Here is a 22,749-nt window from a genome sequence, read left to right on the forward strand (position 1 = left end):
ATTATAGTAGTTATATTCTTGTACATAGGAGCAGTATTATAGTAGTTATATTCTTGTACATAGGAGCAGTATTATAGCAGTTATATTCTTGTACATAGGAGCAGTATTATAGCAGTTATATTCTTGTACATAGGGGCAGTATTATAGCAGTTATATTCTTGTACATAGGGGCAGTATTATAGCAGTTATATTCTTGTACATAGGGGCATTATTATAGTAGTTATATTGTTGTATATAGGGGCAGCATTATAGTAGTTATATTCTTGTACATAGGAGCAGTATTATAGTAGTTATATTCTTGTACATAGGGGCAGTATTATAGTAGTTATATTCTTGTACATAGGGGCAGTATTATAGTAGTTATATTCTTGTACATAGGGAGCAGTATTATAGTAGTTATATTCTTGTACATAGGGGCAGTATTATAGTAGTTATATTCTTGTACATAGGGAGCAGTATTATAGTAGTTATATTCTGGTACATATGGAGCAGTATTATAGTAGTTAGATTCTTGTACATAGGGGCAGTATTATTGTAGGAGGTAACGCAGGATCAGTAATGTATGTACACAGTGACTGCACCAGCAGAATAGTGAGTGCAGCTCTGGAGTATAATACAGGATGTAACTCAGGATCAGTAATGTATGTACACAGTGACTACACCAGCAGAATAGTGAGCGCAGCTCTGGAGTATAATACAGGAGGAAACTCAGGATCAGTAATGTAATGTATGTACACAGTGACTGCACCAGCAGAATAGTGAGTGCAGCTCTGGGGTATAATACAGGATGTAACTCAGGATCAGTAATGTAATGTGTACTTTGTGATCTCACCAGCAGAATAGTGAGTGCAGCTCTGGGGTGTAATACAGGATGTAACTCAGGATCAGTAATGTAATGTATGTACACAGTGACTGCACAAGCAGAATAGTGAGTGCAGCTCTGGGGTAAAATACAGGATGTAACTCAGAATCATTAATGTGATGTATGTACACAGTGACTGCACCTGCAGAATAGTGAGTGCAGCTCTGGAGTATAATACAGGATGTAACTCAGGATCAGTAATGTAATGTATGTACACAGTGACTGCACCAGCAGAATAGTGAGTGCAGCTCTGGGGTAAAATACAGGATGTAACTCAGGATCAGTAATGTATGTACACAGTGACTGCACCAGCAGAATAGTGAGTGCAGCTCTGGGGTATAATACAGGATGTAACTCAGGATCAGTAATGTAATGTATGTACACAGTGACTGCACCAGCAGAATAGTGAGTGCAGCTCTGGGGTATAATACAGGATGTAACTCAGGATCAGTAATGTATGTACACAGTGACTGCCCCAGCAGAATAGTGAGTGCTGCACTGGGGTATAATACAGGATGTAACTCAGGATCAGTAATGTATGTACACAGTGACTGCACCAGCAGAATAGTGAGAGCAGCTCTGGGGTATAACACAGGATGTAACCCAGGATCAGTAATGTAATGTACACTCACTGGCCACTTTATTAGGTACACCTGTCCAACTGTGTGTTAAGACTTAATTTCTAATCAGCCAATCACATGGCGGCAACTCAGTGCATTTATTCATGTAGACATGGTCAAGACAATCTCCTGCAGTTCAAACCGAGCATCAGTATGGGGAAGAAAGGTGATTTGAGTGCCTTTGAACGTGGCATGATTGTTGGTGCCAGAAGGGCTGGTCTGAGAATTTCAGAAACTGCTGATCTACTGGGATTTTCACGCACAACCATCTCTAGGGTTTACAGAGAATGGTCCGAAAAAGAAAAAAAATCCAGTGAGCGGCAGTTCTGTGGCCGGAAATGCCTTGTTGATGCCAGAGGTCAGAGGAGAATGGGCAGACTGGTTCGAGCTGATAGAAAGGCAACAGTGACTCAAATTGCCACCCGTTACAACCAAGGTAGGCAGAAGAGCATCTCTGAACGCACAGTGCGTCGAACTTTGAGGCAGATGGGCTACAGCAGCAGAAGACCACACTGGGTACCACTCCTCTCAGCTAAGAACAGGAAACTGAGGCTACAATTTGCACAAGCTCATCGAAATTGGACAGTAGAAGATTGGAAAAACGTTGCCGGGTCTGATGAGTCTCGATTTCTGCTGCGACATTCGGATGGTAGGGTCAGAATTTGGCGTAAACAACATGAAAGCATGGATCCATCCTGCCTTGTATCAACGGTTCAGGCTGGTGGTGGTGGTGTCATGGTGTGGGGAATTTTTTCTGGGCACTCTTTGGGCCCCTTGGTACCAATTGAGCATCGTTGCAACGCCACAGCCTACCTGAGTATTGTTGCTGACCATGTCCATCCCTTTATGACCACAATGTACCCAACATCTGATGGCTACTTTCAGCAGGATAATGCGCCATGTCATAAAGCTCGAATCATCTCAGATTGGTTTCTTGAACATGACAATGAGTTCACTGTACTCAAATGGCCTCCTCAGTCACCAGATCTCAATCCAATAGAGCATCTTTGGGATGTGGTGGAACGGGAGATTCGCATCAGGGATGTGCAGCCGACAAATCTGCGCCAACTGTGTGATGCCATCATGTCAATATGGTCCAAAATCTCTGAGGAATGCTTCCAGCACCTTGTTGAATCTCTGCCACGAAGAATTGAGGCAGTTCTGAAGGCAAAAGGGGGTCCAACCCGTTACTAGCATGGTGTACCTAATAAAGTGGCCAGTGAGTGTATATACACAGTGACTGCACCAGCAGAATAGTGAGTGCAGCTCTGGGGTATAATACAGGATGTAACTCAGAATCAGTAATGTAATGTATGTACACAGTGACTGCACCAGCAGAATAGTGAGTGCAGCTCTGGGGTATAATACAGGATGTAACTCAGGATCAGTAATGTAATGTGTGTACACAGTGACAGCACCAGCAGAATAGTGAGTGCAGCTCTGGGGTATAATACAGGATGTAACTCAGGATCAGTAATGTAATGTATGTACACAGTGACTGCACCAGCAGAATAGTGAGTGCCGCTCTGGAGTATAATACAGGATGTAACTCAGGATCAGTAATGTAATGTATGTACACAGTGACTGCACCAGCAGAATAGTGAGTGCAGCTCTGCAGTATAATACAGGATGTAACTCAGGATCAGTAATGTAATGTATGTACACAGTGACTGCACCAGCAGAATAGTGAGTGCAGCTCTGGGGTATAATACAGGATGTAACTCAGAATCAGTAATGTAATGTATGTACACAGTGACTGCACCAGCAGAATAGTGAGTGCAGCTCTGGAGTATAATACAGGATGTAACTCAGGATCAGTAATGTAATGTATGTACACAGTGACTGCACCAGCAGAATAGTGAGTGCAGCTCTGGGGTATAATACAGGATGTAACTCAGGATCAGTAATGTAATGTATGTACACAGTGACTGCACCAGCAGAATAGTGAGTGCAGCTCTGGGGTATAATACAGGATGTAACTCAGAATCAGTAATGTAATGTATGTACACAGTGACTGCACCAGCAGAATAGTGAGTGCAGCTCTGGGGTATAATACAGGATGTAACTCAGGATCAGTAATGTAATGTATGTACACAGTGACTGCACCAGCAGAATAGTGAGTGCCGCTCTGGAGTATAATACAGGATGTAACTCAGGATCAGTAATGTAATGTATGTACACAGTGACTGCACCAGCAGAATAGTGAGTGCAGCTCTGGAGTATAATACAGGATGTAACTCAGGATCAGTAATGTAATGTATGTACACAGTGACTGCACCAGCAGAATAGTGAGTGCAGCTCTGGGGTATAATACAGGATGTAACTCAGAATCAGTAATGTAATGTATGTACACAGTGACTGCACCAGCAGAATAGTGAGTGCAGCTCTGGAGTATAATACAGGATGTAACTCAGGATCAGTAATGTAATGTATGTACACAGTGACTGCACCAGCAGAATAGTGAGTGCAGCTCTGGAGTATAATACAGGATGTAACTCAGGATCAGTAATGTAATGTATGTACACAGTGACTGCCCCAGCAGAATAGTGAGTGCGGCACTGGGATATAATACAGGATGTAACTCAGGATCAGTAATGTAATGTATGTACACAGTGACTGCACCAGCAGAATAGTGAGTGCAGCTCTGGAGTATAATACAGGATATAACTCAGGATCAGTAATGTAATGTATGTACACAGTGACTACACCAGCAGAATAGTGAGTGCAGCTCTGGGGTATAATACAGGATATAACTCAGGATCAGTAATGTATGTATACAGTGACTGCACCAGCAGAATAGTGAGTGCAGCTCTGGAGTATAATACAGGATGTAACTCAGGATCAGTAATGTAATGTATGTATACAGTGACTGCACCAGCAGAATAGTGAGTGCAGCTCTGGAGTATAATACAGGATGTAACTCAGGATCAGTAATGTAATGTATGTACACAGTGACTGCACCAGCAGAATAGTGAGTGCAGCTCTGGGGTATAATACAGGATGTAACTCAGGATCAGTAATGTAATGTATGTACACAGTGACTGCACCAGCAGAATAGTGAGTGCAGCTCTGGAGTATAATACAGGATGTAACCCAGGATCAGTAATGTAATGTATGTATACAGTGACTGCACCAGCAGAATAGTGAGTGCAGCTCTGGAGTATAATACAGGATGTAACTCAGGATCAGTAATGTAATGTATGTACACAGTGACTGCACCAGCAGAATAGTGAGTGCAGCTCTGGGGTATAATACAGGATGTAACTCAGAATCAGTAATGTAATGTATGTACACAGTGACTGCCCCAGCAGAATAGTGAGTGCGGCACTGGGGTATAATACAGGATGTAACTCAGGATCAGTAATGTAATGTATGTACACAGTGACTGCACCAGCAGAATAGTGAGTGCATCTCTGGAGTATAATACAGGATGTAACTCAGGATCAGTAATGTATGTACACAGTGACTGCACCAGCAGAATAGTGAGTGCAGCTCTGGGGTATAATACAGGATGTAACTCAGGATCAGTAATGTAATGTATGTACACAGTGACTGCACCAGCAGAATAGTGAGTGCAGCTCTGGAGTATAATACAGGGTGTAACTCAAGATCAGTAATGTAATGTATGTACACAGTGACTGCACCAGCAGAATAGTGAGTGCAGCTCTGGGGTATAATACAGGGTGTAACTCAGGATCAGTAATGTAATGTATGCACACAGTGACTGCACCAGCAGAATAGTGAGTGCAGCTCTGGAGTATAATACAGGATGTAACTCAGGATCAGTAATGTAATGTATGTACACAGTGACTGCACCAGCAGAATAGTGAGTGCAGCTCTGGGGTATAATACAGGATGTAACTCAGGATCAGTAATGTAATGTATGTACACAGTGACTACACCAGCAGAATAGTGAGAGCAGCTCTGGGGTATAATACAGGGTGTAACTCAGGATCAGTAATGTAATGTATGTACACAGTGACTGCACCAGCAGAATAGTGAGTGCAGCTCTGGGGTATAATACAGGGTGTAACTCAGGATCAGTAATGTAATGTATGTACACAGTGACTCCACCAGCAGAATAGTGAATGCAGCTCTGGGGTATAATACAGGAGGTAAATCAGGATCAGTAATGTAATGTATGTACACAGTGACTGCACCAGCAGAATAGTGAGTGCAGCTCTGGGGTATAATACAGGATGTAACTCAGGATCAGTAATGTAATGTATGTACACAGTGACTGCACCAGCAGAATAGTGAGTGCAGCTCTGGGGTATAATACAGGATGTAACTCAGGATCAGTAATGTATGTACACAGTGACTACACCAGCAGAATAGTGAGTGCAGCTCTGGGGTATAATACAGGATATAACTCAGGATCAGTAATGTAATGTATGTATACAGTGACTGCACCAGCAGAATAGTGAGTGCAGCTCTGGAGTATAATACAGGATGTAACTCAGGATCAGTAATGTAATGTATGTACACAGTGACTGCACCAGCAGAATAGTGAGTGCAGCTCTGGGGTATAATACAGGATGTAACTCAGAATCAGTAATGTAATGTATGTACACAGTGACTGCACCAGCAGAATAGTGAGTGCGGCACTGGGGTATAATACAGGATGTAACTCAGGATCAGTAATGTAATGTATGTACACAGTGACTGCACCAGCAGAATAGTGAGTGCAGCTCTGGAGTATAATACAGGATGTAACTCAGGATCAGTAATGTATGTACACAGTGACTGCACCAGCAGAATAGTGAGTGCAGCTCTGGGGTATAATACAGGATGTAACTCAGGATCAGTAATGTAATGTATGTACACAGTGACTGCACCAGCAGAATAGTGAGTGCAGCTCTGGAGTATAATACAGGGTGTAACTCAAGATCAGTAATGTAATGTATGTACACAGTGACTGCACCAGCAGAATAGTGAGTGCAGCTCTGGGGTATAATACAGGGTGTAACTCAGGATCAGTAATGTAATGTATGTACACAGTGATTGCACCAGCAGAATAGTGAATGCAGCTCTGGGGTATAATACAGGATGTAACTCAGGATCAGTAATGTAATGTATGCACACAGTGACTGCACCAGCAGAATAGTGAGTGCAGCTCTGGGGTATAATACAGGATGTAACTCAGAATCAGTAATGTAATGTATGTACACAGTGACTGCACCAGCAGAATAGTGAGTGCAGCTCTGGGGTATAATACAGGATGTAACTCAGGATCAGTAATGTAATGTGTGTACACAGTGACAGCACCAGCAGAATAGTGAGTGCAGCTCTGGGGTATAATACAGGATGTAACTCAGGATCAGTAATGTAATGTATGTACACAGTGACTGCACCAGCAGAATAGTGAGTGCCGCTCTGGAGTATAATACAGGATGTAACTCAGGATCAGTAATGTAATGTATGTACACAGTGACTGCACCAGCAGAATAGTGAGTGCAGCTCTGGGGTATAATACAGGATGTAACTCAGAATCAGTAATGTAATGTATGTACACAGTGACTGCACCAGCAGAATAGTGAGTGCAGCTCTGGGGTATAATACAGGATGTAACTCAGGATCAGTAATGTAATGTGTGTACACAGTGACAGCACCAGCAGAATAGTGAGTGCAGCTCTGGGGTATAATACAGGATGTAACTCAGGATCAGTAATGTAATGTATGTACACAGTGACTGCACCAGCAGAATAGTGAGTGCCGCTCTGGAGTATAATACAGGATGTAACTCAGGATCAGTAATGTAATGTATGTACACAGTGACTGCACCAGCAGAATAGTGAGTGCAGCTCTGCAGTATAATACAGGATGTAACTCAGGATCAGTAATGTAATGTATGTACACAGTGACTGCACCAGCAGAATAGTGAGTGCAGCTCTGGGGTATAATACAGGATGTAACTCAGAATCAGTAATGTAATGTATGTACACAGTGACTGCACCAGCAGAATAGTGAGTGCAGCTCTGGAGTATAATACAGGATGTAACTCAGGATCAGTAATGTAATGTATGTACACAGTGACTGCACCAGCAGAATAGTGAGTGCAGCTCTGGGGTATAATACAGGATGTAACTCAGGATCAGTAATGTAATGTATGTACACAGTGACTGCACCAGCAGAATAGTGAGTGCAGCTCTGGGGTATAATACAGGATGTAACTCAGAATCAGTAATGTAATGTATGTACACAGTGACTGCACCAGCAGAATAGTGAGTGCAGCTCTGGGGTATAATACAGGATGTAACTCAGGATCAGTAATGTAATGTATGTACACAGTGACTGCACCAGCAGAATAGTGAGTGCCGCTCTGGAGTATAATACAGGATGTAACTCAGGATCAGTAATGTAATGTATGTACACAGTGACTGCACCAGCAGAATAGTGAGTGCAGCTCTGGAGTATAATACAGGATGTAACTCAGGATCAGTAATGTAATGTATGTACACAGTGACTGCACCAGCAGAATAGTGAGTGCAGCTCTGGGGTATAATACAGGATGTAACTCAGAATCAGTAATGTAATGTATGTACACAGTGACTGCACCAGCAGAATAGTGAGTGCAGCTCTGGAGTATAATACAGGATGTAACTCAGGATCAGTAATGTAATGTATGTACACAGTGACTGCACCAGCAGAATAGTGAGTGCAGCTCTGGAGTATAATACAGGATGTAACTCAGGATCAGTAATGTAATGTATGTACACAGTGACTGCCCCAGCAGAATAGTGAGTGCGGCACTGGGATATAATACAGGATGTAACTCAGGATCAGTAATGTAATGTATGTACACAGTGACTGCACCAGCAGAATAGTGAGTGCAGCTCTGGAGTATAATACAGGATATAACTCAGGATCAGTAATGTAATGTATGTACACAGTGACTACACCAGCAGAATAGTGAGTGCAGCTCTGGGGTATAATACAGGATATAACTCAGGATCAGTAATGTATGTATACAGTGACTGCACCAGCAGAATAGTGAGTGCAGCTCTGGAGTATAATACAGGATGTAACTCAGGATCAGTAATGTAATGTATGTATACAGTGACTGCACCAGCAGAATAGTGAGTGCAGCTCTGGAGTATAATACAGGATGTAACTCAGGATCAGTAATGTAATGTATGTACACAGTGACTGCACCAGCAGAATAGTGAGTGCAGCTCTGGGGTATAATACAGGATGTAACTCAGGATCAGTAATGTAATGTATGTACACAGTGACTGCACCAGCAGAATAGTGAGTGCAGCTCTGGAGTATAATACAGGATGTAACCCAGGATCAGTAATGTAATGTATGTATACAGTGACTGCACCAGCAGAATAGTGAGTGCAGCTCTGGAGTATAATACAGGATGTAACTCAGGATCAGTAATGTAATGTATGTACACAGTGACTGCACCAGCAGAATAGTGAGTGCAGCTCTGGGGTATAATACAGGATGTAACTCAGAATCAGTAATGTAATGTATGTACACAGTGACTGCCCCAGCAGAATAGTGAGTGCGGCACTGGGGTATAATACAGGATGTAACTCAGGATCAGTAATGTAATGTATGTACACAGTGACTGCACCAGCAGAATAGTGAGTGCATCTCTGGAGTATAATACAGGATGTAACTCAGGATCAGTAATGTATGTACACAGTGACTGCACCAGCAGAATAGTGAGTGCAGCTCTGGGGTATAATACAGGATGTAACTCAGGATCAGTAATGTAATGTATGTACACAGTGACTGCACCAGCAGAATAGTGAGTGCAGCTCTGGAGTATAATACAGGGTGTAACTCAAGATCAGTAATGTAATGTATGTACACAGTGACTGCACCAGCAGAATAGTGAGTGCAGCTCTGGGGTATAATACAGGGTGTAACTCAGGATCAGTAATGTAATGTATGCACACAGTGACTGCACCAGCAGAATAGTGAGTGCAGCTCTGGAGTATAATACAGGATGTAACTCAGGATCAGTAATGTAATGTATGTACACAGTGACTGCACCAGCAGAATAGTGAGTGCAGCTCTGGGGTATAATACAGGATGTAACTCAGGATCAGTAATGTAATGTATGTACACAGTGACTACACCAGCAGAATAGTGAGAGCAGCTCTGGGGTATAATACAGGGTGTAACTCAGGATCAGTAATGTAATGTATGTACACAGTGACTGCACCAGCAGAATAGTGAGTGCAGCTCTGGGGTATAATACAGGGTGTAACTCAGGATCAGTAATGTAATGTATGTACACAGTGACTCCACCAGCAGAATAGTGAATGCAGCTCTGGGGTATAATACAGGAGGTAAATCAGGATCAGTAATGTAATGTATGTACACAGTGACTGCACCAGCAGAATAGTGAGTGCAGCTCTGGGGTATAATACAGGATGTAACTCAGGATCAGTAATGTAATGTATGTACACAGTGACTGCACCAGCAGAATAGTGAGTGCAGCTCTGGGGTATAATACAGGATGTAACTCAGGATCAGTAATGTATGTACACAGTGACTACACCAGCAGAATAGTGAGTGCAGCTCTGGGGTATAATACAGGATATAACTCAGGATCAGTAATGTAATGTATGTATACAGTGACTGCACCAGCAGAATAGTGAGTGCAGCTCTGGAGTATAATACAGGATGTAACTCAGGATCAGTAATGTAATGTATGTACACAGTGACTGCACCAGCAGAATAGTGAGTGCAGCTCTGGGGTATAATACAGGATGTAACTCAGAATCAGTAATGTAATGTATGTACACAGTGACTGCACCAGCAGAATAGTGAGTGCGGCACTGGGGTATAATACAGGATGTAACTCAGGATCAGTAATGTAATGTATGTACACAGTGACTGCACCAGCAGAATAGTGAGTGCAGCTCTGGAGTATAATACAGGATGTAACTCAGGATCAGTAATGTATGTACACAGTGACTGCACCAGCAGAATAGTGAGTGCAGCTCTGGGGTATAATACAGGATGTAACTCAGGATCAGTAATGTAATGTATGTACACAGTGACTGCACCAGCAGAATAGTGAGTGCAGCTCTGGAGTATAATACAGGGTGTAACTCAAGATCAGTAATGTAATGTATGTACACAGTGACTGCACCAGCAGAATAGTGAGTGCAGCTCTGGGGTATAATACAGGGTGTAACTCAGGATCAGTAATGTAATGTATGTACACAGTGATTGCACCAGCAGAATAGTGAATGCAGCTCTGGGGTATAATACAGGATGTAACTCAGGATCAGTAATGTAATGTATGCACACAGTGACTGCACCAGCAGAATAGTGAGTGCAGCTCTGGAGTATAATACAGTATGTAACTCAGGATCAGTAATGTAATGTATGTACACAGTGACTGCACCAGCAGAATAGTGAGTGCAGCTCTGGGGTATAATACAGGATGTAACTCAGGATCAGTAATGTAATGTATGTACACAGTGACTACACCAGCAGAATAGTGAGAGCAGCTCTGGGGTATAATACAGGGTGTAACTCAGGATCAGTAATGTAATGTATGTACACAGTGACTGCACCAGCAGAATAGTGAGTGCAGCTCTGGGGTATAATACAGGATGTAACTCAGGATCAGTAATGTAATGTATGTACACAGTGACTACACCAGCAGAATAGTGAGAGCAGCTCTGGGGTATAATACAGGATGTAACTCAGGATCAGTAATGTAATTTATGTACACAGTGACTGCACCAGCAGAATAGTGAATGCAGCTCTGGGGTATAATACAGGATGTAACTCAGGATCAGTAATGTAATGTATGCACACAGTGACTGCACCAGCAGAATAGTGAGAGCAGCTCTGGGGTATAATACAGGATGTAACTCAAGATCAGTAATGTAATGTATGTACACAGTGACTACACCAGCAGAATAGTGAGAGCAGCTCTGGGGTATAATACAGGATGTAACTCAAGATCAGTAATGTAATGTATGTACACAGTGATTGCAGCAGCAGAATAGTGAATGCAGCTCTGGGGTATAATACAGGATGTAACTCAGGATCAGTAATGTAATGTATGTACACAGTGACTGCACCAGCAGAATAGTGAGTGCAGCTCTGGGGTATAATACAGGATGTAACTCAGGATCAGTAATGTAATGTATGTACACAGTGACTGCACCAGCAGAATAGTGAGAGCAGCTCTGGGGTATAATACAGGGTGTAACTCAGGATCAGTAATGTAATGTATGTACACAGTGACTGCACCAGCAGAATAGTGAGTGCAGCTCTGGGGTATAATACAGGATGTAACTCAGGATCAGTAATGTAATGTATGTACACAGTGACTACACCAGCAGAATAGTGAGAGCAGCTCTGGGGTATAATACAGGATGTAACTCAGGATCAGTAATGTAATGTATGTACACAGTGACTGCACCAGCAGAATAGTGAGTGCAGCTCTGGGGTATAATACAGGGTGTAACTCTGGATCAGTAATGTAATGTATGTACACAGTGACTCTTCTGTTTATCTCAGTTATATGAGGTGTATATCTTTGTGTGACCTCAGTTACTGATGTTGATGTGTATTTGGTTATTTACATAATCTGCTCTTGGTTATTTTATCTGATGCACAGTTCCTGTGTCTTCATTACTTACATGTGACCACTAGATGTCAGTGTTTTCTGTATTTAGCGTCTCAGTTTAGCGCTCGTGCTTTGGTCTTGGGCGCTCTCACGTTGTGCTCTCGCACTCATTCCTTGGTCTCATCGGAGCTCATGTTCGAACCTTCACGCAAAATGGGATTTGGGTGTTTTGTGTCTCAGGGGCTGTACGTTATTATGGTGCTGGCAGAGGGAACGTGCGCTCGGTCGTGCATCATTTCCAGGTGTGTATGCCTACTGGAGGCGCCAGAACGCAGAGCGAAAAATAAAATAAAAATTAAAAAGTATATAAAGAATAATTTGCAGTGATTCGCACCGTGTCTAAAACATTATTGCATTTTTTCCTCATGTTGCAAGATTTTATTGTCAATTGTAATTTTATCTTTTTTAGCCAAAATCTTTTGTAAACTAATTAAATTTTAGATTTCTTTGTCACACATGGACGTCAGTGAGAAGAGTGATACGTTGTTGTAGATGTCTTTATCCTTCAGCGCTTCCCTTTCTTCTCTTTTTTCTTATTTCCTTTCCTTCGTAATACTTGGTCTTTCTTCTTCTTCTTGTTTTGTATCTCTTGTATTGTTCTTCTTCGCTTTTTAATTTTTATTTATTTTCTTCTTACTTTGTATCCCTTTGTTCTTAAGTCGTCTTCAGCGATTGTTCCTCCTCTTCTGCGTCACACCTCATTGTTCTGCCTCGTGTGCCTCACACTTCATCGTTCCTCCTATTCCGTGTTCTGCCTTGTCTTTCCTGCTCTTCTGCATCTCGTCCCCTTGTCCCTCCTCTTTTTCTGCATCACGCCCCGTCCTTCATCCTCTTTTTCTTCTGTTTCGCATCTCCTCGTTCCTCCTCTTCTTTGTACCTGATCGTTCCTCTTCTTCCGCATCGCGCCTCGTCATTCCTCCTCTTTTCCGCTGTGCCTTGTCCTTCCTCCTCTTCTGCGTTGACTCCTCACTCCTCTTCTGCATTGTGCATCCTCTTTCCTCCTCTTCTGTGTTCTGCCTCATTATACCTCCTCTGTTGTATCTCGTTGTACCTCCTCTTCTGCATCTCGCCTCCCTCGTTTCTCCCCTTCTGTTTCGTACCCCCTCTTCTGAATCGTACTTTGTCATCCTCCTCTTCCACTTCATATCTCGTAATACCACTTCTGATCATAGCTCATCTTTCCTCCTATTCTGCCTCGTGCCTCCTTATTCCTCCTCTTCTTCATCATACCTCATCATTCCTCCTCTTCTGTCTCATGCCTCCTCGTTCCTCCTCCTCATGATACCTCATCTTTCCTCCTCTTCTGCCTCGTGCCTCCTCATTCCTCCTCTTCTTCATCGTACTTCATCATTCCTCCTCTTCTGTCTCATGCCTCCTCGTTCCTCCTTCTTATCATACCTCATCTATCCTCCTCTTCTGCCTCATGCCTCCTCATTCCTCCTCTTTTTCATCGTACCTAGTCATTCCTCCTCTTCTGTCTCATGCCTCCTCGTTCCTCCTCCTCATCATACCTCATCTTTCCTCCTCTTCTGCCTCGTGCCTCCTCATTCCTCCTCTTCTTCATCGTACCTAGTCATTCCTCCTCTTCTGTCTCATGCCTCCTCGTTCCTCCTCCTCATACCTCATTTTTCCTTCTCTTCTGCCTCGTGCCTCCTTGTTCCTAATACTTCTTCATCGTACCTCGTCATTCCTCCTCTTCTGTCTCATGCCTCCTCGTTCCTCCTCCTCATCATACCTCATCTTTCCTCCTCTTCTGCCTCGTGCCTCCTCATTCCTCCTCTTCTTCATCGTACCTCGTCATTCCTCCTCTTCTGTCTCATGCCTCCTCATTCCTCCTCCTCATGATACCTCATCTTTCCTCCTCTTCTGCCTCGTGCCTCCTCATTCCTCCTCTTCATCGTACCTTGTCATTCCTCCTCTTTTTCGTCATATCTTGCCGTTTCTCCTCTTCTGCATTGTAAGAGGTGGCCAGGTCGGTAGTCGTAGCTGAGGACACCGGGGCTCTGGTGTCCTTGCCTCCTCCCACAGAAAACCCATCAGCTTTTACCGGTGTACCTCTTTGGGGTGCTGGTCCACCATCAGGGATTCCATAGCAGTGAGACCCAGCTCCCGCACACTTGGTTTCAGTGCTCAGGGTTGAAATGACGGACACAGATACCGATTCAGATATCAACTCAATGATTTTACTTTTCTCTTCAATGATCCCGGAGACATCCGTTACATTACAGTCCACACAGCCTTCCTCCTGCACTTTCCCTTTCTTACTTTCTGTATCCTCACGTGCATTATGTGGTAGTAGCGCCCTTGGCAGTACCGCATCATCACTCCTGTTGGACCTCAAGACATAGGGGATCACGTTCATCCGCTTCGCCCTGGATTTGCAAGCTTCAGCTCTATTAAAGATCTGCCACATGGTGAACACTCTGCACACCGGAGCACGACTTTTGGATCACAATTCCTTCTTCGTTCCTGCTTCTGTCAAAAACTGCAATTTCCTGGGTGCTCCGGTCTTATCCAGCACCCGTCTGACTATGCCCGTGCTTTTCTTCTTCATAACGTTGCGTAGCTGCTATGGCGTCCTGGGCTTAGAGCCCTTGTGGACCTGTCAGGCGTGCTTGCCCTTCTGTCTTATTCCTATAGCCTACACTAGCTTAACCCATAGCAGCTCCTCCTACCGTTAACCCCTATGTGAACTTCCTATCAACTATACCTAACAAAGCACACTAGTATACCCCCATCTATTGGCCCACAACAGAACTACACTTACCCAGTCTATGAACTCTATGCTAATAGTGCCCTCCACTACTGAACCCAAAGGATGCACTGACTTACCCTAAACTAATACATCAATATGCAAAACAATACAATACAATCTATACAGCATGGTAACACATATATAGTGTGGCAGTACCAATGAGAACGGTGGTAGTACACAATAGTGTAGCAGTACTGAGCATAATAATATCTGTACAACATTTACAATATATTAACATTAGAACTCCTTAAAGGTAGGTGGCTTTAAAGGGATATTCTACTTCAATCCCCTGCAGCATCATACCTCCTCGTTCCTCCTCTTCTGCGTCATGCCTCATCGTTGCTCCTATTCTGTATCACACCTCCTCACTCCTCCCCTTCTGCGTTGTACCCCTTCTTCTCCGTCATGCCTCGTTGTTCCTCCTCTTCTCCGTCGTGCCTCCTTGATCCTTCTCTACTGTCTCATCTCCTCATTCCTCCTCGTCTGCATCGTACCTCGTCATTCCTCCTCTTTTCCCTCATATCTCATCTTTTCTCCTCTTCTGCATCATACCTCGTCTTTCCTCTTCTTCTGTATCATACCTCATCTTTCCTCTTCTTCTGTATCATACCTCCTCGTTTCTCCTCTTCTGCGTCTTGCCTCATCATTGCTCCTTTTCTGCGTCATGTCTCCTCGATCCTCCTTTTCTGTGTCTCATCTCCTTGTTCCGCCTCTTCTGCGTCGTGCATCATCGTTGCTCCTCTTCTGCATCATGCCTCATTGTACCTCCTCTGCTGCATTGTACCGCATTGTACCTCCTCTTCTGCATCGCACCTCCTCACTCCTCCCTTTCTGTGTTGTGCCTCCTTGATCCTCCTCTACTGTGTCTCATCTCCTTGTTCCTCCTCTTCTGCGTCGTGCATCATCGTTGCTCCTCTTCTGTGTCGTGCATCATCGTTGCTCCTCTTCTGCGTCGTGCATCATCGTTGCTCCTCTTCTGCGTCGTGCATCATCGTTGCTCCTCTTCTGCGTCGTGCATCATCGTTGCTCCTCTTCTGCGTCGTGCATCATCGTTGCTCCTCTTCTGCGTCGTGCATCATCGTTGCTCCTCTTCTGCGTCGTGCATCATCGTTGCTCCTCTTCTGCGTCGTGCATCATCGTTGCTCCTCTTCTGCGTCGTGCATCATCGTTGCTCCTCTTCTGCGTCGTGCATCATCGTTGCTCCTCTTCTGCGTCGTGCATCATCGTTGCTCCTCTTCTGCATTGCACCTTGTTGTACCTCCTCTTCTGCATCGCACCTCCTCACTCCTCCCCTTCTGCGTCGTACCCCCTCTTCTGCGTTGTTCCTCCTCGATCCTCTTCTATTGTGTCTCCTCTCCTTGTTCCTCCTCTTTGCATTGTACCTCGTCGTTGCTCCTCTTCCCGCATCCTCCCTATTGCTCTTTGTTGTTTGCCTCTCTTTAACAACCCATAATCCCGTCTCCTCTTCTCTTAAAATCCCCAAACTTTCTTTTATATTTTCCTGTCTATAGAATGTGGAAAACCTCAAGTCTCCAATCGAATCATGGGAGGGCAGAACGCCCAGGCCGGTGAGTGGCCATGGCAAGTGAGCCTACGGTTGAACGGTCGTCACTTTTGTGGAGGGTCTCTCATCAGTACGACGTGGGTCGTGTCAGCGGCGCACTGTATAACGAGGTCACGTCCTTCTCTTCTTATTCTGCTTCCATGTTGGTCTCAGCATTTCTCCTAATGATTGTATTGTTGTTTTTTCTAGTGAAGTGACGACCTCCTCACTCACCGTCCATCTTGGTTCATATCAAATCTCTTTGCCAAATTCCCATGAAATCTCTGTGAATGTGAAGAAAATCATTAGGAATCCTACTTTTACTGACGTAGGATCATTAGGTGACATCAGCCTGATCGAGCTGACGAGCAACGTGACCTTCACATCTTACATCCTCCCCGTCTGCCTCCCTACAGCCAATGTCACCTTTCCCATGGGCCTCATGTGTTGGATCACCGGCTGGGGAAACACGCGATACGGTGGTAGGTATTCACATTGTGATGTGCAGGGCGCCGCGCTCTTCCTGTCATAAATGTTACAGACAAGGGAGTCTTGCTGGTTGTGACTCAGGAGAAGCGCGCAGCTTTCCGGTTACACTCCGATTAGATACAGCACGGTGGCTCAGTGGTGCAGCCTTGCAGCGCTGGAGTCCTGGGTTCGAATCCCACCAAGGACAACATCTGCAAGGAGTTTGTGTGTTCTCCCCGTGTTTGCGTGGGTTTCCTCCGGGTTCTCCGGTTTCCTCCCACACTCCAAAGACATACTGATAGGGAATTTAGATTGTGAGCCCCATCGGGGACAGTGATGATAATGTGTGCAAACTGTAAAGCGCTGCGGAATATGTTAGCGCTATATAAAAATAAAGATTATTATTACAGCAAGGAGACAATCCATTAATGTTCCACTTCTCACTGATGACCTGGAGTCAGGTACTGCCTTCCTAGCATAGCCTGTCTCCATGCTTGGGGCTTGTCCATGGCACTTAGGTGAGTGCTACCACAACACCCTGGTAGACTCTTGTTTTCTTAATACATGCTACAGTTTGCCGTCTAATCTCCACGCTCTCTACACTCCTCCTTGACAATCTGGAACACACATTCTACCCCAGAAGACCACACTCCAATCTGATTCGGCCCTGTCTCTCTCTAGGACCTGACATGGTTTCTCTCCAAGTGCACAGACCGATATCTGACGACTTCTCCTGGAGCTTGGACGTGTGCCCAATAGGGTTTCTTGCACCAACCCTGCCCTGTGTAAGGTCTGACTTATTTGCCCCATGGAAGATGCAGAACAATGTCCTTGCCTTCCTCAACATCATCACAAGACTCCAAAGGTGGCACTGCCCATGACAAGTCTTGCGTGGAACCGCAGCTGGGACAGAAGCGTCCTCCATCTGTCCCTAAACTATGACCATAAGGTTCTGTTCCAAATAAATCACCTCGGCCGAACCCATTCCACAGGCGCCACCACTGCAAAGGTCCAAGTGTTGTGCAAGAGAAGAATAGCGGATGGTTCTCAGCACATCGGTGGTGCAGTCTGGGTTCATCTGCAAAAAGTCACCAACAAGGGAAAACTCTTCACCCGCATTGTCTGAAGGCGTCCACTCATGATAAATGGAACCATACGATGACTTGTGAGATGTGACTCAACTCATAAAATGTCACCTAGAGAAACTCTAACAGATGTGCAAATTGAGAATTTACCATATTTTACTGTTCACGAGAGCGAGCATTGGAGACGGACAACATGGTCAGAAGAATAGAAGGAGCAAGGTGAAGAGGAAGCAGCAACCAGATGGCTGGATAAAGTCACGATGTCAGCGGAGAAGACCCTGGTGGACCGATCCAGGCTGCACAACATTGATCTTCCTCCAGATCGTTCCTCCATCAAGTCACCATGGCTGGAGATGGAGCGGAAGGCTGTTAAATTGAAATCGGCACTTGGAAGTTGATCCCTCTGAAGTTCACTCTTTGCAATTTACAGGATAAAATCTGTGGAAAGTTCACAACAAATCCTCCTGTAAGTGTTCGCAGATTTTGCTGCTGATTTGTCCCAGTTTTTGACACTCAGTTACGTGTCGTGTGGATGTTTCCTAGAGTGTCCTGGATGATGATGATGGGATGAGCCATAAATTAATGCGTGAGGTCTTTTCTTGCAGTGAGTCTCCCAAGTCCCATGACTTTGCAGGAAGTGTCGCTGCCTCTGATCGATACCCAGACCTGCGATGAACTCTATCACATCTCGTCTGCGACCAGCAACTCAACTCCAATTATCCTGGCGGACATGATCTGCGCAGGGTATAAAGCAGGGGGCACAGACTCGTGTCAGGTAGGTGTCCTTATGTCAGATATCAGTCCCATGCAATATATGATGATGCTGTATATAGTGGATTTGCATTCGAGTGATTCAGCACAACTTGAATGTTCCATATTCTGCCGCTGGGGTTTGGAGAGAATAAATGTAGGGTAGCAAAAAAAATACTCCCTGCGCTGCCCACCTGTCCTGCCGCCCACTTGTCCTGCCTCTCACCTGCCCTGTTGCCAACCTGTCCTGCCGCCCGCCTGCCCTGTCGCCCACCTGCCCTGCCGCTCCAGCCACTCGTCCAGCCCTCCATGCATTTCATTCCCTCCGACCTCATCTCTCCATCAGTATCAACGTCCTCGTCCACATCAACATGTCATGGCGTCAGGATGTGCAAGGCCCGAGGTGCTGACTGTGCTGCAGGAGGCACACGTGACGTCAGAGCTCGGTGTTATGAGCTCATTTTCTGCTCCACCAGTTGGGAGTTCCCCTTCCGTTCTCCCTCTGTTAGTGACAGGAGGTGGAGAGGTTGGCTTAAGTGGTAGTGATCTGCCACCTGGTGAGGAAGCTAACGATTGGATCTCTGGAGGATCTGAGTGGATATCAGACAGCCGACGCCCTATCCTATTGCTGGTGATTTAATCTGCATCTCAGGTCCAGGACTCAGCTCTGTTCCAGTCTTCTCAAGATAAGTTTGTTTTTTGCTAATGTTCTCACTTGCTCTTGTTGGTCATTTCAGTTTTTGTGTGGTCAGCCAGTCCAGCTGGGCTGGTCTGGATTTCCACACTTATTTGCCAAATTGTCTTTTTTTTTGTCCCTTATTAGATTGGCCTCTTTTTGCTCTGTCTCAGAATATTTCAGAGTGCTGATGTAGTGGGAGAAGTCTAGTGACTTCAGGGTTAATTTTGTTATCAGAAGTGTTGGACATTATTTTTGTAGGGTTTTTGGCAGATTGCAGACAGTATCTTTCCTTTCCTATCCTTTCTAGTTAGTTTGGCCCCATCGTTTGCTCAGCCTATTTTCCTGCCTGTGTTTGTGCTTCATCTTGCTTCACCGTCAATACATGTGGGGGCTGTCTTTCCTTTGGGGTCTGCTCTGGGGCAGTTAGTTTTTCTCTGTTCCAGCTTTAGGCTTATGGAGTTCTCCGGTTGTGACGAAGCGTCTAGGAACAACGTAGGAACGCTCCACGACTGCTTCTAGTTGTGCTGTTAAGATCAGGGATCTGCAATCTGCATAGCTACCAACTTCTCTGGTTTTCTGAGACTTAGCTTTTGTCTTGTTTTTCCTCCTCGGTTACTCAATCATAACAGCTCGGTGTTACTGCACAAAGTGAAGAAGCTGGAAGAGCGCACTGCACATCGATGACCAAGAGTAGGACAGACGCTGGGATACAGCGTCGGACGAGATGAGCAGTCACGTGTATTTTATTCTCCTTTCCCAGCCCTTTTAAAAAAAATCTGCAACGTAAAGGCGAGCCAGATCCATTTTACCAAATTCTCATGAAGACGGAAAATTTTTTTTTTGAAAACTTAAGGTGAATTCGGTTTGGAATCCTGTCATGGAGCGGGACGAGCTGAGTGGATTGATATATACTTTTCTGGAAAAATATTCAGTAGAACTTGTAATATGCTCATTTGACTGTGCACAGGGAGAGCTGTCAATCACTAGGTAGGACCGCCCACTGGACTCCAAAGTCCAGAATAAGTAGAGATTCAAATGAATAAAATACAAGTTATTCTGAGTCTTCTCCCACTAAGTTATATATTAATCTGCTCAGATCCTCCTGCTCTATAGCATCATGACCCCAGGTCAGACTGAATGAGTTCCCCTTAATGTAACAGAAAGAGACGAGAGAATGGTAAGGGATGATGTGATCAGGGCAGATGCCGTCAGGGGGATGTGATCAGGACGGATATTGTCGGAGCGGATATCATCAGGGCGGATATTGTCGATGTGGTTGGGTTGGATGACGCCGGGGCAGATGTGGTCAGGAGGGATGTCCTTAGGGCGGAAGTGGTCAGGAGGGATATCGTCAGGGTGGATCTTGTCAGGGTGGATATTGTTGAGGTCGATGTGGTCGGGGCGGATGTCACAGGGGCAGATATGGTCAGGAGGGATGTCCTTAGGGAGGATGTGGTCAGGAGGGATGTCTTTAGGGCAGATGTCAGGGGGATGTGGTCAGGAGGGATGTCGTCAGTGCGGATGTGGTCAGGAGGGATGTCCTTAGGGCGGATGTGGTCAGGAGGGATGTCGCCGGGGCAGATGTGGTCAGGAGGGATGTTCTTAGGGCGGATGTCGTCAGGGCGGATGTGGTCTGGAGGGATGTCCTTAGGGCGGATGTCGTCAGGGCGGATGTGGTCTGGAGGGATGTCGTCGGGGCGGATGTGGTCAGGAGGGATGTCCTTAGGACAGATGTCGTCAGGGGGATGTGGTCAGGAGGGATGTCGTCAGTGCGGATGTGGTCAGGAGGGATGTCCTTAGGGCGGATGTGGTCAGGAGGGATGTTGCCGGGGCAGATGTGGTCAGGAGGGATGTTCCTAGGGTCAAGAGGGATGTCGCTGGGGCGGATGTCGTCAGGGGGATGTGGTCAGGAGGGATGTCGCTGGGGCGGATGTGATCTGGAGGGATGTCGTCGGGGCGGATGTGGTCAGTAGGGATGTCCTTAGGCCGGATGTCGTCAGGGGGAATGTGGTCAGGAGGGATGTCGTCGGGGTGGATGTGGTCAAGAGCGATGTCGTCAGGGAGATCTGGTCAGGAGGGATATCATCGGGGCGGATGTGGTCAGGACTCAGGAGGGATGTCTTCGGGGTGCTGCGCAGGATGACACCCGCCAGACCAGATGAAATTAAGGATTTAATGAACACTACACATTTCAAGGACGGTCCGTCCCCTTCATCAGGTAAGAACCAGCATTTGGTGACACTAGTGGAATTTCTATAGACCAACGGATAGTGAGACGTAAACTCTCAGGACATTTTGGTGATTTATTAGTAATGTCTAAGTAACTCTTATTCCATTTCTCATGTTGTATCTGAGATGAAGCAATACTTCTTCACCAGGCTCCTGATGACACTTTGGGACCCATTGAATGTAGTGACATTTCTATTTGTTGTCTATGGTGGATTTTGTGGCCCCTTTCAGACCCTCTTGGTCCCTCCTTTTAGCCAGGCGATCTATCTGGTGGAGGTTTTTGGTTCTTTCAGAGGCATTCTTTAGAATTCCCTGAGGGTAACCCTTCTTCATAAACCCCCTTATTCAAGATATGTGGCTCTCTCCGAAAATCTTAATTCGTTGTACAATTTTTTCCGATGTGCCAGTATTGTCCATATTTTATCCACTTCGGAAGATGGACACTGGATAATCCCAGTAACTGTTCACATTCACTTTCTTGAAATGAGTCAGTGTATACATTTCACCATCGTCATTTCTTGAAATGATCAAATTGAGGAATTCAATGCGATTATTTGAGAAGGTGGATGTGAATTCCAGCCTCCATGAGTTCTTATTCAGATCATTTATGAAGGATTGAGCCTCATGTTATGTTCCTGTCCAGATGAAAAATAAATCATGTATAAATCTCCTGTAAAAGAAGATGTAATGCACTGGCAGGAGAGACCACCCAATGTGCAGGGATTCAAAATGCCCCATTGAGAGATCGGCATAACTGGGCGCGAGTCTCGTCCCCATGGCACTGTCCTCGGTCGGCCAATAGGTCACTCCATCAAAGGAGAACATGTTATGCTCCAGTATAAACTCAATACTCGAAAAATAAATTCTGGTGGTTGGCAATGGAGTTATCCCGGTAAAGGTAGGACTCCACCACAGCCGGACCTAGTTGATGGTCAATGGTAGAATATAAAGAATTGACATCTATGGTAAAGAGAATACATTGAGAAAGGGTTGGGCGACTTTTCAGTTCCATAATCAGAGGTGGTGAACCCTGTACATGAGAGTCAAGTTGTTACTCATTCTGAAGGAACAGATCAATATAATGGGACAAATTTGGGGAACCCTCCGGAGTTTTATATCAGCCGTCTCGTGTCCAGGACTGAA

At 45.1% G+C, this 22,749-nt stretch overlaps 1 protein-coding gene across 1 annotated transcript in view; it reads left to right on the forward strand.

Moving 5' to 3' along the window:
• LOC141050643 (transmembrane protease serine 9-like) overlaps positions 1–22,749 on the forward strand; it is an 81,226-nt gene that overhangs the window by 21,098 nt on the left and 37,379 nt on the right. The window contains exons 4-6 of the mRNA XM_073547229.1: positions 16,364–16,526; positions 16,606–16,877; positions 18,554–18,723. Of these exons, the coding sequence (XP_073403330.1) occupies positions 16,364–16,526; positions 16,606–16,877; positions 18,554–18,723 (605 nt within the window). The remainder of the gene's footprint in view (positions 1–16,363; positions 16,527–16,605; positions 16,878–18,553; positions 18,724–22,749) is intronic.

Source organism: Dendrobates tinctorius, unplaced genomic scaffold, assembly GCF_039654945.1.
Source record: "Dendrobates tinctorius isolate UK_male_01 unplaced genomic scaffold, ASM3965494v1 ptg000152l, whole genome shotgun sequence".
NCBI lineage: Eukaryota > Metazoa > Chordata > Amphibia > Anura > Dendrobatidae > Dendrobates > Dendrobates tinctorius.